The 17,639-nt window shown below is 41.2% G+C and overlaps 1 protein-coding gene across 3 annotated transcripts in view; it reads right to left on the bottom strand.

Annotated features, from left to right (window-relative positions):
• atrnl1b (attractin-like 1b) overlaps positions 1-17,639 on the bottom strand; it is a 984,325-nt gene that overhangs the window by 705,639 nt on the left and 261,047 nt on the right. For all 3 annotated transcript variants that reach the window (XM_073027828.1, XM_073027827.1, XM_073027826.1), the window contains exon 17: positions 9,726-9,914. In XM_073027828.1, coding sequence (XP_072883929.1) covers positions 9,726-9,914 — 189 coding nt within the window. The remainder of the gene's footprint in view (positions 1-9,725; positions 9,915-17,639) is intronic.

Raw genomic sequence — 17,639 nt, 5'->3', positions numbered from 1 at the left:
GCCTCTCAGGATCTTCTCCATCAACTTACCAACCACTGAAGTAAGACTCACTGGTCTATAATTTCCTGGGCTCTCTCTATGCCCTTTCTTGAATGAGGGAAAAACATCCGCAACCCTCCAATTCTCCGGAACCTCTCCCATCCCCATTGATGATGCAAAGATCATCTCCAGAGACTCAGCAATCCCCTCCCTTACTTCCCACAGTAGCCTGGCATACATCCCATCTGGTGACTTATCCAACTTGATGCTTTCCAAAAGCTCCAGCACATCCTTTTCCTTAATATCTACATACTCAAGCTTTTCAGTGCAAGTCATCTCTGCAATCACCAAGATCCTTTTCCATCATGAATACTGAAGCAAAGTATTCATTAAGTACCTCTGCTATCTCCACTGGTTCCATACACACTTTTCCACTGTCACACCTGATTGGTCCTATTCTATCATGTCTTATCCGCTTGCTCTTCACATACTTGTAGAATGCCTTGTGGTTTTCTTTAATCCAGCCTGCCAATGCCTTCTCATGGCCCCTTCTGGTTCTCCTAATTTCATTCTTAAGCTCCTTCCTGCTAGCCTTATAATCTTCTAGATCTCTATCATTACCTAGTTTTTTTAACCTTTTGTAAGCTCTTCTTTTCTTCTTGACTAGATTTACAACAGCCTTTATACACCACGGTTCCTGTACTATACCATCCTTTCCCTGTCTCATTGGAACATATCTATGCAGAACGCCACGCAAATATCCCCTAAACATTTGCCACATTTCTTCCGTACGTTTCCCTGAGAACATCTGTTCCCAATTTATGCTTCTAAGTTCCTGCCTGATAGCCACATATTTCCCCTTACTCCAATTAAATGTTTCCCTAATTTGTCTGTTCCTATCCCTCTCCAATACTATGGTAAAGGAGTTAGAATTGTGATCACTATCTCCAAAATGCTCTCCCACTGAGAGACCTGACACCTGATCAGGTTCATTTCCCAACACTAGATCAAATACAGCCTCTCCTCATAGGCTTATCTACATATTGTGTCAAGAAACATTCCTGAACACACCTAACAAACTCCACCCCTTCTAAACCCCTTGCTCTAGGGAAATACCAATCAATATTTGGGAAATTAAAATCTCCCACCACAACAACCCTGTTATTATTACTCCTTTCCAGAATCTGTCTCCCTATCTGCTCCTCAATATCTCTATTACTATTGGGTGGTCTATAAAAAACACCCAGTAAAGTTACTGACCCCATCCTGTTCCTAACTTCTACCCACAGAGACTCCAGACAACCCCTCCATGACTTCCTCCTTTTCTGCAGTCGTGACACTATCTCTGATCAACAGTGCCATGCCCCCACCTCTTTTGCCTCCTTCCCTGTTCTTTCTGAAACATCAAAAGCCTGGCACTTAAAGAAGCCATTCCTGCCACTGCACCAAGTCTCTGTAATGGCCACAACATCATAGCTCCAAGTACTGATCCACGCTCTAAGCTCATCCACTTAATTCACATTAAAATAGACACATCTCAAACCATTAGTCTGAGTGCGTCCCTTCTCTATCACCTGCCTATCCTCCCTTTTGCACTGTCTCCAAGCCTTCTCTATTTGTGAGCCAACATCCCTTTCCTCTGTCACTTCAGTTCAGTTCCCACCCTCCAGCAATTCTAGTTAAAACTCTCCCCAATAGCCTTTGCAAACCTCCCAGCCAGGATATTGGTCCCCTGGGATTCAAGTGCAACCCTTCCTTTTTGTACAGGTCACACCTGCCCCAGAAGAGGTCCCAATGATCCAGAATATGGATCAACATATGGATTCAACAGTGGCTAGATGGGAGATGCCAGAGAGTAGTGGTGGATAATTGTTTATCGGGATGGAGGCCGGTGACTAGCGGGGTGCCTCAGGGATCTGTTTTGGGCCCAATGTTGTTTGTAATATACATAAATGATCTGGATGATGGGGTGGTAAATTGGATTAGTAAGTATGCTGATGATACTAAGGTAGGAGGTGTTGTGGATAATGAGGTGGGTTTTCAAAGCTTGCAGGGAGATTTATGCCGGTTAGAAGAATGGGCTGAACGTTGGCAGATGGAGTTTAATGCTGAGAAGTGTGAGGTTCTACATTTTGGCAGGAATAATCCAAATAGAACATACAGGGTAAATGGTAGGGCATTGAGGAATGCAGTGGAACAGAGAGATCTAGGAATAACAGTGCATAGTTCCCTGAAGGTGGAGTCTCATGTAGATAGGGTGGTGAAGAAGGCTTTTGGAACGCTGGCCTTTATAAATCAGAGCATTGAGTACAGAAGTTGGGATGTAATGTTAAAATTGTACAAGGCATTGGTAAGGCCAAATTTGGAATATTGTGTACAGTTCTGGTCACCGAATTATAGGAAAGATATCAATAAATTAGAGAGAGTGCAGAGACGATTTACTAGGATGTTACCAGGGTTTCAGCACTTAAGTTACAGAGAAAGGTTGAACAAGTTAGGTCTCTATTCATTGGAGCGTAGAAGGTTGAGGGGGGATTTGATCGAGGTATTTAAAATGTTGAGAGGGATAGATAGAGTTGACGTGAATAGGCTGTTTCCATTGAGAGTAGGGGAGATTCAAACGAGAGGACATGATTTGAGAGTTAGGGGGCAAAAGTTTAAGGGAAACACGAGGGGGTATTTCTTTACTCAGAGAGTGATAGCTGTGTGGAATGAGCTTCCTGTAGAAGTAGTAGAGGCCAGATCAGTTGTGTCATTTAAGGTAAAATTGGATAGGTATATGGATAGGAAAGGAGTGGAGGGTTATGGGCTGAGTGCGGGTAGGTGGGACTAGGTGAGATTAAGAGTTCGGCACGGACTAGGAGGGCCGGAATGGCCTGTTTCCGTGCTGTGATTGTTATATGTTATGTTATGTTAAATCTGAATCCCTGCCCCCTGCTCCAATCCCTCAGCCACGCATTTATCCTCCCCCTCATTCTATTCCTATACTCACTGTCATGTGGCACAGGCAGTAATCCTGAGATTACTACCTCTGAGGTCCTGCTTCTCAACTTTTCCTTCCTAACTCCCTGCAGTCTGCTTTCAGGACCTCCTCCCTTTTCCTACCTACGTTGCTGGTACCAATATATACCACGACCTCTGGCTGTTCTCCTTCCCACTTCAAGATATTGTGGACGTGATCAGAAACATCCCAGACCCTGGCACCTGCAAGGCAAACTATCATCTGCTTTTCTTTCCTGCATCCACAGAATCGCCTGTCTGACCCCCTAACTATAGAGCCTCTATCACTACTGCCTTCCTCTTCCTTTCCCTACCCTTCTGAGCCACAGGGCCAAACTCTGTGCCAGAGGCATGTCCACTATTGCTTCCCCCAGGTTGGCTGTCTCCCCCAACAATACCCAGACAGGAGTACTTATTGACAAGGGGTACAGTCACAGGGATGCTCTCTAGTCTCTGACTCCTGCCCTTCCCTCTCCTGACTGTTACCCACTTATCTGTCTCCCCAAACCCTGGTATGACTACCTGCCTATAGTTCTTCTCTATCACCTCCTCCCTCTCCCTGACCAGACGAAGGTCATGGAGCTGCGTCTCCAGTTCCCTTTCGCGGTTCTTAAGGAGCTGCAACTCGATCCACCTGGTGCAGATCTGGCCATCCAGGAGGCTGGGAGACTCCAGGACCTCCCACATCTGACACCAAGCACAGAAAACCGTTTTCACACGCATTCTTTCTGCCTATATTCTAAACAGATAACCTACCTTGCCTCAACCCGTTATCACCTAAGCCCTATTGAGCCAAGGCCTTCCTACTCTGTCTCCCACTACTCCATCGCCCGCTCTGTAAAGCTGTCTCCTTATAAACTCTTCCTGCTGTTCTCATTGGCCAACCTCCACATACTTGCGCAGTTGTGCCCTGTTCAAACTGTTTAAGAAATAACCTTAGAAATAGAGTAAATATATTTGTTTTCTTAAAGTTCCAAAATGATGTCCAAAATAGATGTGTAATGAGTGATTACAAAATTTATTTCTCAATTGTAGTTGCACAATATTAGGGGCAAGGATATGTTCTGCATGTCATTTTAGAACAGCCATAATGAGCAAGGAGCAAGCAGGAAGTCTAGAATAATAAAAATTTTACAACATAAAGCTATTTTAAGTCACATCAATACATCAAGATTTGACAAGCTAACAACATTCCTTGTCACTGCAGCATTTATTACAAAAGATAATCTTTTTCAACATTAAAAGAGGATTTTCAACCAGGAGAAGTGCAACAATATTTTCAAAAATAGTTTTGAATAGGAAGGTTTTCTACTGTCTTCTATATCTCTCAGATGTTAAATCATTTATTATTGTGGGTTATCTGTCACATCGTCTACAATATATTTAAAGGGCGTTCTAACAAAACCACAATTTGAAAGTAAAACTGGATTTCTACCAGAGATGCAGATTTCCACCTGAAACATAGACAATTTCTGTCCTCCCACCAATGCTGCTCCACCCACTGAATTTTTCTAAGACCATAAGCCAATGAGATGCAAGAACAGAATTAGGTCACTTGGTCCATCAGGTCAGTTCCACAAATGATCATGCCGTATGGTACTCGACTCCCCCACTACATGAAATATCCTCTCCAAGCCATTAAACGCTCCTCATATGACAAGTCTTTCATTCCAGGAATCATTTTCATGAACCTCCTTTGAACCCTCTCCAATGTTAGCTCATCCTTTCGCAGATAACGGGCCCAAGTGAGCCCGCACCCCAGTGCTTTATAATCATTACATCCCTGCTTTTATATTCTAGTCCTCTCAAAGTGGATTTAAACATTGCATTTGCTTTCCTCACCACCAACTCAATTTGCACGTTAAACTTTAGGAAATCCTGCACAACGTCACAAGTCCCTTTGCATCCTGGAATTTTCTCCCCATTTAGAAAATAGTCTACACTTTTATCTCTTCTACCAAAGTGTATGACCATACACTTCCCAACACTGTCTTCCATTTACCACTTCGTTGCCCATTCTACATAACCGTCTTTCTGCGGTGTACTGCTTCCTCAACACCACCTGTCTGTCCACTTATCTTTGTATCGTCTGCAATGTTGGCCACAAAGCTATTATTCTGATCATCCAAATCACTGACATACAAGGTTAAAAGCAGTTCCAAAACCAATCCCCGCAGAACAACACTAATCACCAGCAGTCAATCAGGAAAGGCTCCCTTTACTCCCACTCTTTGCCTCCTGCCAGAGAATCTTTACTGCAATACCCTGAGCACCTTGGCAAAGTCCCTCTGAAAGTCCAAGTACACAACACCAACTGATTCTCCTGCATGTTATTTCCTCAAAGAATTCCAACAGATTTGTCAGGCAAGATTTTCCCTTGAGGAAGCCATGCTGACTACGGTCCATTTTATCATGTGTCTCCAAATACCCCAAGACATCATCCTTAACAATCGACTCCAACATCTTCACAACCAATGAGATCAAGCTAACTGGCCTACAATCTCCTTTCTTCTGCCTCCCTCCCTTCTTGATGAGTGGAGTGACATTTGCAATTTTCCAGTCCTCTGAAACTATGCCAGAATCTGATGAATCTTGAAAGATTAATGACTTCATAATCTCTTCAGCTACAGTACTTCTTTCAGAAACCTCAGGTGTAGTCCATCTGGTTCAGATGACTTTGGAATCCCCCAACACTACTCCAGTCCTTTTCTCCCCCTTGCTTTCTGAGCCACAGTGCCAATCTCAGTGCCAGAGACCGACTGCTGTGACTGCCCCTCGGTAGGTCTGCCCCACCACCACCCAAACAGTATCCAACATGGTATACTTACTAAAGAGGGGTACTCTGTACTGGCTGCTGATTTCCCTTCTCTCGCCTGACAGTCACCCAGCTATCTTCCTACTGTAACCACCTCCCTGTAGCTCCTATCCATCAACTCATTTTCCCATATGTGCTGAAAGTCACCAAGCTGCAGCTCCAGGTTTTTAACGCATTCTCTGAGGAGCTGCAGCTTGGTTCTAACAGATTGTGAGTCAGTTTTCTACCATTTCATTCAGAGATAATTTTGATTAGTGCTGTCCAGCAATTAATGTACTAAATTAGTTATTAAGCTAAATCACATTAGGTTAAGCTATCAACTCTAAAAGAAAAAATTAAATGATATAACAGAAAATTAATTCAATTTTAAAATAATCTTCATAGATGAGGTAGGACAATTTTAACTGGATTACCATAGCAAAATACATTCATAAAGTAATCTCAGAGCAGAGCCTAACTGCCAATTATCTTTCAACAAGCATTTACCAATATAATTACTAAGGAAAGTTAAGTATAGCAACTTCGAATCCATTCAATCTGTATCCCAATAACTGTTAAATTTAACATACTGTATAACCTGAAACTGCACCCACTAATGACTCAATAATTCAAAAATTATGTTCTCTTTTCTGAATGATGTTATTTCTTTTGTTTACACATACTGTAGTCTCTTCCTCCCACCTTCTCCTCCAAGTGTTATCATTTGTTGCAGTGTAACATTGGATTGAAGGGTAGAATTCAACATACAGAAGTCCCCAGACTCCAAAGTAGTCCTGATTCAGAATACTATAATATAATTAATTTTAATTCATGCTGATCACTCACAAATACTCCTTCCATATTAATCAAGTGTCATTATTGTTCTTTTATAAAAATGGAGAATTTAAGAGAGTCTCCATGTACCTTTAAAGAGGGATTACAATAAGAACAACAGCAATTGTCGGAGAGGAATTTACTATAATCTCAATGCAAGACAACAAATAAATACTAATTAGGGAGAGGGTAGGAGAACAGATCAAACAGTGTAGGTCTTTTAAATACTCAGTCAGGCTAGGGAACTGGTGACATCAAAGGTGTCTGAAGGACAGACTGGAACCTTCTGAGGTGTCTGAAGGACAGACTGGAACCGTCCAAGGTGTCTGAAGGACAGACTGGAACCTTCTGAGGAGTCTGAAGGACAGACTGGAACCGTCCGAGGTGTCTGAAGGACAGACTGGAACCTTCTGAGGTGTCTGAAGGACAGTCTGGAACCTTCTTAGGTATCTGATGGACAGACTGGAACCTTCTAAGGTGTCTGAAGGACAGACTGGAACCTTCTAAGGTGTATGATGGACAGACTGGAACTGTCCAAGGTGTCTGAAGGACAGACTGGAACTTTCCAAGGTGTCTGATGGACAGCATGGAACCTTCTAAGGTGTCTGATGGACAGACTGGAACCTTCTAAAGTGTCTGAAATTCAGACTGGAACCTTCTGAGGTGTCTGATGGACAGACTTGAACCTTCTAAGGTGTCTGATGGACTGACTGGAACCTTCTAAGGTGTCTGATGGACAGACTGGAACCTTCTAAGGTGTCTGATGGACTGACTGGAACCTTCTGAGGTGTCTGATGGACAGACTGGAACCTTCTAAGGTGTCTGATGGACAGACTGGAACCTTCTAAGGTGTCTGAAGGACAGACTGGAACCTTCTAAAGTGTCTGAAGGACAGTCTGGAGCCTTCTGAGGTGTCTGAAGAACAGACTGCAGCCTTCTTCAGTCTAAAAGACAGACTGGAGCCCTCCAAGGTGTCTGAAGAACAGATTGGGGTAGATGCCAAAAACAGATATAACTGGAAGTTAGAAATGTCAGCACTTTGTGTCGTCCTGGTGGATGCACAAAGGAAACAGGATGTAAATTCAAAATTATAGCATAGTCTGAGAATAACCAGAATGCTGGCAACAGTGGAAAATGTTGCAGCTATGTGATATGACCATAGACAGTGCAACCATTTTGAATGGAGCAAAGAGGTTCTAACAGCTTTCTTATAAAAGCTATTAATGCCAATAATGCCAATCAATTTAGAGCAAGAAAGAAGACTTGTATATTAAAAAAGGCTTCGAAAGGTGGATATTTTTGCCTCAGCATAGGATATACACTCCATGGCCACTTTATTTGGTACATGAGTAGAACCTGGTGTGGTCTGCTGCTGTAGACCATCAACCTCAAGCTTTGCATATTATGGTGTTCAGAGATGTTCTTCTGCACACCACTGTATAAACATGTAGTTATCTGGGTCACTGTCAGCTTGAACCAGTCGGGCCATTCTCCTCTGATCTCTCCCATTAACAATACATTTTCACCCAGACCTCCCACTCACTGAATGCTTTTGATTCTCACACCATTTTCTGTAAACTGTCAAGACTGTTGTGTGTGAAATTCCCAAGAGATCAGCAGTTTCTAAGATACTCAAGCCAAACCCTCTGGCACCAACAATCATTCCACGGTCAAAGTCACTCCGATCATATTTCTTTCCCATTCTGATGTTTAGTCTGAGCAACAGCTCAACCCCTTGACCACATCTGCATTGAGCTGCTGCCGCATGATTGACTGATTAGATATTTGCATTAACAAGCCAGTGTGCTGGTGTACCTGATAAAGTGGTCATTAAGTAGTTTTGGGTAACCACAACACAGTCAAGGAAATAAATTATCTGCATTGTAAAATTTCATACTCTTCTAATGATTTGGCCAACTTAGATTGTGATTTTGTTCTGCAGGTGCACAGTTCTTTGAGATGCTCAGTCACAGCTTCACACAAGGAATCTGCAGCATTTAATAATGTTTTAGTTTGGATGAACCAAGTCAGTGCAGCAAAACAATATACCTACACATGAAACATGACACTGATCCACTTCAAGTTGTAGTTTTATTCAGAGTTAATAACATTCTGGGTAGCACCAAATAAAATTACCAGGTTCAAGATTAAATTTCTGCTGAGTGTTTTGCTAGAAACTGCTTTCACTGTGCCATTCATCCCTCAATAGTATCCAATAAACACAGGTGATCTACAGAAATATCATTAAGTCAATTCAATGAAATTATTTTGTTGTCTGTGTAAGTAAAAAGAAACCCAGAGGACAAATGTACATAGTTAGGCTACCTGAAGACTACAGATCACCATTTTTCTCACTCACATGCCTCAAAAAACATATCACATTCCATATTCAACCTTTGCCTCAAAAAAACTTGAAACTTGAATAAAACATGTGAGACATAAAACATAAAGCATTACTTCCATTACAAACAAACCAAAAGCCCTTTTAATTGAGGGAAATGCAGATGTACAAGTGTAATTCATATCTTCTTACAAGCTACAAAGTGATAATGACTTGATATGCCATTTATAATCAAACTGCACTTCTTGCAACAAATCAAAGGATTCTTGAGAGGTTTTTGCCTTAGAAACAGTGGGAATTAAATGAAGACCTTATTAGTTCATTGTCTTCTGAAGGTTATGCTGGAGAAGGCATCAAGACAATGCACTCAGGAGAAAAGCAAGAAATCACTGACAGCAACCTCTGCATTTAACTATGCCTTATGTACTCCACAAGCTGCTGTCAGAATTTCTTCATTATAGCAGTGGATGCCAGTAGTTTTTGCTATTTCTCTTTGCTAAATCAAGGCCAACATAAACACCAAATAAATGTCAGTGACAGGATCTACTTTGTGAAATTTTAATTTTTTGTGATATTTTTAAATTTACTTACTTGGCTCTTAAGTCCAGGCACTGTGAGTATGAACTCACGCTGCCATTTTACCATCAAAATAGGCCTCTTCACGTGTACACCAGTCCACTGAAGAGCTCAAATGAGGTCACTTTCAATCCATTGATTTTGAAGTCATTTGTGTTATCCCAAAATAAAGATTAAATTAGCAAACAATCAAATACTTACAAAGACAATTTGCAGTCTGCCACTCCATACATTGTCCATACGGGAAAGAAATTACGTAGGTATTGGAATCTACACAACGCTGAGCACTGCTGCACCACATGCATTCCACACCTTGGATTGTGCAATTTGAACACGTTGTTCTGAGGGAGCATGGAGTCTTGCATGGTCTAACACTTTGATTTGGACTAACTACAAAAGAACAAAAAAAGCATCTCAGAATTCATTAATTCACAGTCACTTATAATGAAAATAACAATTTACTGCACTTAGTACAATTGGCTTTCAATTTATATCTACATTAATTACAAATATAAAACACAAAATAATTGATTGCACAAGTATTCAACCCCTTCAATATAACACACAAAATAAACACTGGTACTGCTAACTGGTTTTAGAAGTCACATATTAAATGGAGATCAACCGGTGTGCAATCAAGGTGTTTCAATTGATTATAGTAAAAATACACCTGTATCTGGAAGGTCCAACTGCTGGTGAGTCAGTATCTTGGCAAAAACTACACCGAGATGACAAAAGAACACCAAGCAACTCTGTAAAAAGCTTATTGAAAAGCACCTCAGGAGATGATGCAAGAAAATTTCTGGATCATTAAATATCTCTTGGAATACAGTTAAGTCGATCATCAAGAAGTGGAAAGAATATGGCAAGGCTGTAAATCAGTCTAGAGCAGACCATCCTCAAAAACTGAGTGTCTGGACAAGAAAGGGACTAGTGAGGGTGACCACCAAGAGACCTGTGACAACTCTGGAGGAATTACAAGCTTCAGTGGCTGAGATGGGAGAGACTGTGCATTCAACAACTGTTGCCCAGTGCTTCACCAATCGCAGCTTTATGGGAGAGTGGCAAAGAGAAAGCCACTGTTGAATAAAACTTCCATGAGATCTCGACTAGAGTTTGCCAAAAGGCATGTGGAACTCTGAAGTCAGCTGGAAGAAGGCTCTATGGTCTGATAAAACCATAATTGAGCCTTTTGGCCATAAGAGTAATTGCAATGTTTGGCATAAGGCAAACTCTGTACATCATCAAAAGCTCACCATCTCTACCATGAAGCATGGTGGTGGCTGCATCATGCAGCAAGCCCTGGAAGGCTTCGGAAGGTAGACAGTAAAATGAATACAGCAAAATGCAGGGAATGCAGAAGGAAAATCTGATGCAGTCTGCAAGAGAACTGTGACTTCAGAGAAGATTTGTTTTCCAACAAGATACTGACCCCAAGTATAAAGCCAAAGCTACACAGGAATGGCTTAAAAACAACAAAGTTAATGTCCTGAAGTGGCTAAATCACAGTCCAGACCTCAATCCAACTGAGAATTTGTGGTTGGACTGGAAAAGGGCTGTTCACTCATGATCCCCATGCAATCTGACAGAGCTTGAGCAGTTCTGTAAAGAAAAATGGGGAAAAATTACAGTGTCCTAATGTGCAAAACTGATAGGGACTTATCCACACAGACTCAAAGCTGTATTTGCTGCCAAAGGTCCACCTACTAAATACTGATTTGAAGGTGGTGAGTAGTTATGCAATTAGTTATTTTGTGTTTAATAACTGCATTAAATTTAGGCCAATTTGTAGAAATTTATTTTCAGTTTGACACAAGAGAGTCTTTTCTGTTCATTAGCATTAAAAAGCCATATTAAATCCACTGTGATTCAATCTTATAAACAATAAAACATGAAAACTTCCAGGGGATGGATACTTTTTTTTAGACAGTGTACATTTGGAAACTATAGACCTGTTTGCCTGACATCAGTGGTGGGGAAGTTGTTGGAATCGATTGTTAGGGACGAGATTATGGAGTACCCGGAGACACATGACATGATAGGCCAAAGCCAGCATGGTTTCCTGAAAGGAAAATCATGCCTCACAAACCTACTGCAATTCTTTTAGGAAATTACAAGCAGGGTAAGCAAAGGAGATGCAGTAGACGTGATGTACTTGGATTTTCAGAAGGCCTTGACAAGGTGCAGCACGTGAGGCTGCTAAGCAAAATAAGAGCGTATGAAATGACAGGGAAGTTACTAGCATGGGTGGAGCACTGGCTGGTTGGCAGAAAACAGAAAGTGGGAATAAAGGGACCCTATTCTGGCTAGCTGCCAGTTACCAGTGGAGTTCCACAGGGGTCAGTGTTGGAACCGTTGCTTTTTACGATTTACGTCAATGATTTGGACTATGGTATTAATGGATTTATGGCTAGACTTGCTAATGATATAAAGATGGGTGGAGGAGCAGGTAGTGTCGAGGAAACAGAGAGTCTGCAGAGAGACTTAGATAGTTTAGGGGAATGAGCAAAGAAGTGGCAAATGAAATACAATGTTGGAAAATGTATGGTCATGCACTTTGGTGGAAGAAATAAATGGGCAGACTATTATTTAGATAGGGAGAGAATTCAAAATGCAGGGATGCAAAGGGACTTTGGAGTGATTGTGCAAGCTACCCTAAAGGTTAACCTCCAGTTTGTGAAGAAGGTGAATGCAATGTTGGCATTCATTTCTAGAGGTATAGAATATAAGATCGGGGATGTGATGTTGAGGCTCTATAAGGCACTCGTGAGACCACACTTGGAGTATTGTGTGCATTTTTGGGCTCCTTATTTTAGAAAGGATATACTGACTTTGGAGACGGTTCAGAGAAGATTCATGAGAATGATTCTAGGAATGAAAGGGTTACTGTATGAGCTCTTGGGCTGTATTCCCTGGAGTTCAAGAGAATGAGGGGGGATCTCATAGAAACATTCCGAATGTTAAAAGGCCTGAACAGATTAGATATGACAAAGTTATTTCCCATGGTGGGGGATTCTAGGACAAGAGATAACGACTTCAGGATTGAAGGATGTCCATTTAGAACTGAGCACAGAGAAACTACTTTAGCCAGAGGGTGGTAAATCTGTGGAATTTGTTGCCACGAGCAGCTATGGAGGCCAAGTCACTGGGTGTATTTAAGGTAGAGATAAATAGATTCTTGATTAGCCAGGGCATCAAACGGTATGGGATGAAGGCAAGGGAGTGGGGATGATTGGAAGAATTGGATCAGCCCATGACTGAATGGCAGAGCAGACTCATTGGGCAAACTGACTCCTATATCTTATGGTTTATGGTCTTCTATACACACACAAATAAAATGACATATATATATGAAAATCGGTGTTTCTTTTGTTCAGTAAAAAAATATGCAAATCAGTTGGCAAGAGTTTAGTGCAGGGGTTCCCAGCCTGGGGTCCACAGATCCCTCAATTAATGGCAGGGATCCATGGCATAAGAAAGGTTGGGAACCCATGGTTTAGTGGAAAATCCGGTTGCATTGGGCTATAAATGTATTTTTAAGTAGAAACTTGAACAGCTTTTGTAATTCCATTAACAATTAAGTTTTAACCTATCAAAGATCATATTCACCAGAAACATTTACATGTATTAGGAATTTTCTGTGGTGTATAGGCATGACATACAACACAAAACAAGATTCACCACTTATAAAGAACTATATAAAAATACAGCTATTGCATTGGTTAATATGACACAACCATATAAATTAGCAACATACTTGGACATTTTGAATTTACATTACAGAATCAGAATCAAATTTAATATCACCAGTATATGTCGTAAAATTTGTTTTGCAGTACATTGTAAAACTTAATACTTTAAAAAAAACTACTGATACACCTATACAGCTAACCAGTTGTAATTTTTGCACCTATTAAAAATTGAAGAATTATAATGATTTCCATAATTTTGGAGCTATATCAATTACAAATGTCACTCCACTCTTCAAGAAGGGTGACAGGCAGAAGAAAGGAAGCTATAGGCCACTTAGTCTGACCTCAGTGTTTGGGAAGATGATGAAGTCAATTGTTAATGAGGTGCATGGGTACTTGGAGGCACATGATAAAATAGACCAGAGTTAGCATGGTTTCCTCAAGGGAAAAGCTTGGCGGACAAATCTGTTGGAATTCTTTAAGAAATAACAGGATAGACTACGGTGAATCGGTTGATATTGTGTACTTGGATTTTCAGAAAGCCTCTGACAAGGTGCCACATCTGAGGCTGCTTACCAAGCTACAAGCCCATCGTATTGCAGGGAACACGAGTGAATCTGCAGATGCTGGAAATAAATTAAAAAACCCCGAAACTCCACGCCTGATGAAGGGTTTCGGCCCAAAATGTCGTTATAACCTCCTCCCATAGATGCCGTCTGGCCTGCTGAGTTCTGCCAGCATTTCGTGGTATTGCAGGGAAGATTGTAGCATGGATAAAACAGTGGCTGATTGGTAGAAGGCAAAGAAAAGGAATAAAGGGACCCTTTTCTGGCTGGCTGTTGGTGACTGGAGGTGTTCCACTGGGGTCTGTGTTAGGACCGATTCTTTTGATGGTATATGTCAATGTTTTGGAAGATGGAATTGATGGCTTTGTTGCAAAGTATGTAGATGATTTGAAGATAGGTGGACGAGCAGGTAGTTTTGAGGAAGTAGAGAGGCCACAGAAGGACACAGACAGATTAGGAAGATGGGCAAAGAAATGGCAGATGGAATACAGTGTCAGTAAGTGTACGGTCATGCACTTCAGTAGAAAAATTGAAAGAGTTGACTATTTTCTAAACAGAGAGAAAATACAAAATACTAAGGCACTTGGGAGTCCTAGTGCAGGATTCCCTAAAGGTTCATTTGTAGGTTGAGTCTATACTGAGGAAGGCAAATACGATGTTAACATTCATTTAAAGAGGACTAGAATATAAAAGCAAGGATGTAATGTTGAAAATTTACCAAGCATTGGTGAAGCTTCACTTGGAGTATTGTGCCCCTTGTGCAGTTTTAGGCGCCTGATCTTAAAAAGAATATGCTGAAACGGAGAGGGTGCATGACTCATCATATGAAGAGCATCTGATGGCTCTGGGCTTGTGTTCACTAGCATTCAGAAGAATGAGTGGTGACCTCACTGAAACCTGTCAAATACTGTAAGGCCTTGATAGAGGGGATGTGGAGAAGATGCTTCCTTTGATGGGAGAGTAAGACCAGAGGACAGAGCCTCAGAATAGAGTGAGTCCTTTTAGAATGAAGATAAGAAGGAATTTCTTAGCCAGAGAGTGGTGAATCTGTGTAAATCTTTGCCACAGGTAGCTGTAAAGTTCAAGTCTTTATGTATATTTAAGGCAGGGGCTGATAGATTCTTGACTGGTCAGGGCATGAATGGACTTGGGGAGAAGGCAGGAGATTGGGGCTGACAGAAAACTTGGATCAACCATGGTGAATCAGCGGAGCAGACTTGATGGGCCAAATGGCCTTATTCTGCTCCTATATCTTATGGTGTTATGGTCTTTATACCATGCCTGCGATAGAGGATTTATACAATCTAGTACAAAATTGTGACAATTGTTAGGTACAAGCACCACTGGCCTGTTGAAGCCTTCTTTATTTTGTATCTTACAGTCCTAATGTAATCTAATTTGACATGAATTCTACTCCGATGATGTCAAAAGATAGACCAAATCTTCAGCATGTCTACACTGACAGACATTATTTACAGCAGAGACTTGAGTGCTGTTCCGGGAAAGTGTGGGAAAAGCAGTGCATTTGCTACTTATTAGACTGCCAGTTCACTGCTAACCTTTCTCACTGAGGGAGAAACAGAATAAGCACGGGATCAATTATTGTAAACGTCTTCACAATGAGTCCTGGATACTGCTAAAACCAGATTTGCCAGGAGAACACTGGTAATTAGAGATATTCATAATGTCCAGACCCTTGGACAGGAACCCTCCCATGTCACAGCTTTTAATATTTCAAGTGCTGATGTGGAGGTGGGAGAAGACAGTGAGAGATTAACTGTCAGAAGTTCACTGATGCAATAGGAAAGACACAGTACAGTAGCCAGGATGTGGGTAGCAACTTACAACAGGAGAAAGAAAATGCTTGTCAAAAGGGAAATGGAATGACACTTATGGGGATTTCAATATGCAGATAGATTGGAAAAATCCATTTGCTACTGATTTTGGGTCCCAAGACAGAGACTTTGTAAAATGCCTAAAAGATAAGATTTTTAGAGCAGCTTATGGTTGAGCCCACTAAGGGATTGGCTACTTAGGATTGGGTCTTTTGTAATGAACTGGATCTGATTAGGGAGCTGAAGGTAAAGTAACCCTTAGGAGTCAGTGACCCAAATATGATAGAATTTACCCTGCAATTTGAGAGGGAGAAGCTAAAGTCAAATGTATCAGTATTACAGTGGAGTAAAAGGAATTACAGAGGCATGAAAGAGGAACTGGCCAAAGTTGATTGGAAAGGGAAATTAGCAGGGATGATGGCAGAGCAGCAATGGCTAGAGCTTCTGAAAGCAGTTCAGAAGGCGCAGGATCCCAAAGAAGTACAGGGTAGTACTCTAAAGGCAGGATAACACAACTTTGGCTGACAAGGGAAGTAAAAGCCAACGTAAAAGCAAAAGAGAGTGTATATAATAAAACAAGAATTAGTAGGAAGTTGGAGGATTGGGAAGCTTTTAAAAACCAACAGAAGGCAACTAAAAAAGACACAAGTACAGAAAAGTTGATATGGAAGATAAACTAGCTAATAATATCAAAGAGGATATCAAAAGTTTTTTTTTCCCAGATATATAGAGTAAAAGAAATGCAATAGTAGATATTGGACTACAGGAAAATTACGCTGGAGAGGTAGTAATGGGGGACAATAAATAGCAGACGAATTGAATGAATTGATTGAATCAGTCTTCACTGTGTAAGACACTAACAGTATGGCAGATATTCAAGAGTATCAGGAGCAGAAGTGAGTGCAATTGCTAATACTAGGGAGAAAGTGCTTGGAAGGTGAAAGGTCTGAAGGTATCAAAGATACCTGGACTAGATGGACTACACTCCAGGGATCTGAAAAAGGTAGCTGAAGAGATTGTGGAGGCATTATTAATGATCTTTCAAGAATCACTAGATTCTGGCATGGTTCCAGAGGACTGGAAAATTGCTAATGTTACTTCAATCTTCAAGAAAGGAGAGAGGCAGAAGAAATGAAACCTTAACCCAGTTAGCCTTACCTCAGGCTACGTCCACACTAGACCAGATAATTTTTAAAACGCCGGTTTCGCGTAAAAACGATAGGCATCCACACTATGCATTTAAAAAAAATATCTCTAACCACATTGAAACAGAGATTTCGGCGAATCTCTTCCTCCTGCGCATGCGCAGGACACATATACTGAAAACAAGCGACATGTTTGGTGTCGAATCTCACCGTGAAAGTGTGCATTTCTGTAGTTACAGACTAGAAAAAATTAAAACGACTGACAGCTGTTGGCTTTCGCGCAGGAGAACTTAAAAGTAAAAAAAAACAAATACTGGAGCGTATGGAGGCAACCGACAGGGAGTTCACGGACAGATTGACCCGGCTGACAACAAACATCAAAAAACTGACTAACTCTGTTGCATTAATAAAGCACCTTGTTAAATGTGTAAAACATGTCTGCATCAGTGTTATCTTGTATTTCCATACAATGTTACATTAGGCTGTTACACATCTATTGTCAGAGAAGTACTTGCATAAATAGGTAAACCACTTTCATACGAGCAAGGACAGAAAACAGGGCAAAGTGAGTATACTTATTTATTCAAAGGCACACGAGTGAATCTGCAGATGCTGGAAATAAATAAAAACACAAAATGCTGGCAGAACTCAGCAGGCCAGACAGCATCTATGGGAGGAGATAGTGACGACGTTTCAGGCCGAAACCCTTCATCAGGAGTGAACCCATCAACCTTCATCAACCCTCCTGATGAAGGGTTTCAGCCCGAAACGTCGTCACTACCTCCTCCCATAGATGCTGCTTATTTATTCAGTAAGTTATGGGTCAAAGTATTTGGTGAGTACATTTCTAAGTCTTTTGGCGTCAGTTTCGTTGCCA

Source organism: Hemitrygon akajei, chromosome 23, assembly GCF_048418815.1.
Source record: "Hemitrygon akajei chromosome 23, sHemAka1.3, whole genome shotgun sequence".
Taxonomy (NCBI): Eukaryota; Metazoa; Chordata; class Chondrichthyes; order Myliobatiformes; family Dasyatidae; genus Hemitrygon; species Hemitrygon akajei.
Note: the sequence above shows the minus strand (reverse complement) of the source record. Positions and strands in the feature narration are given on the sequence as shown.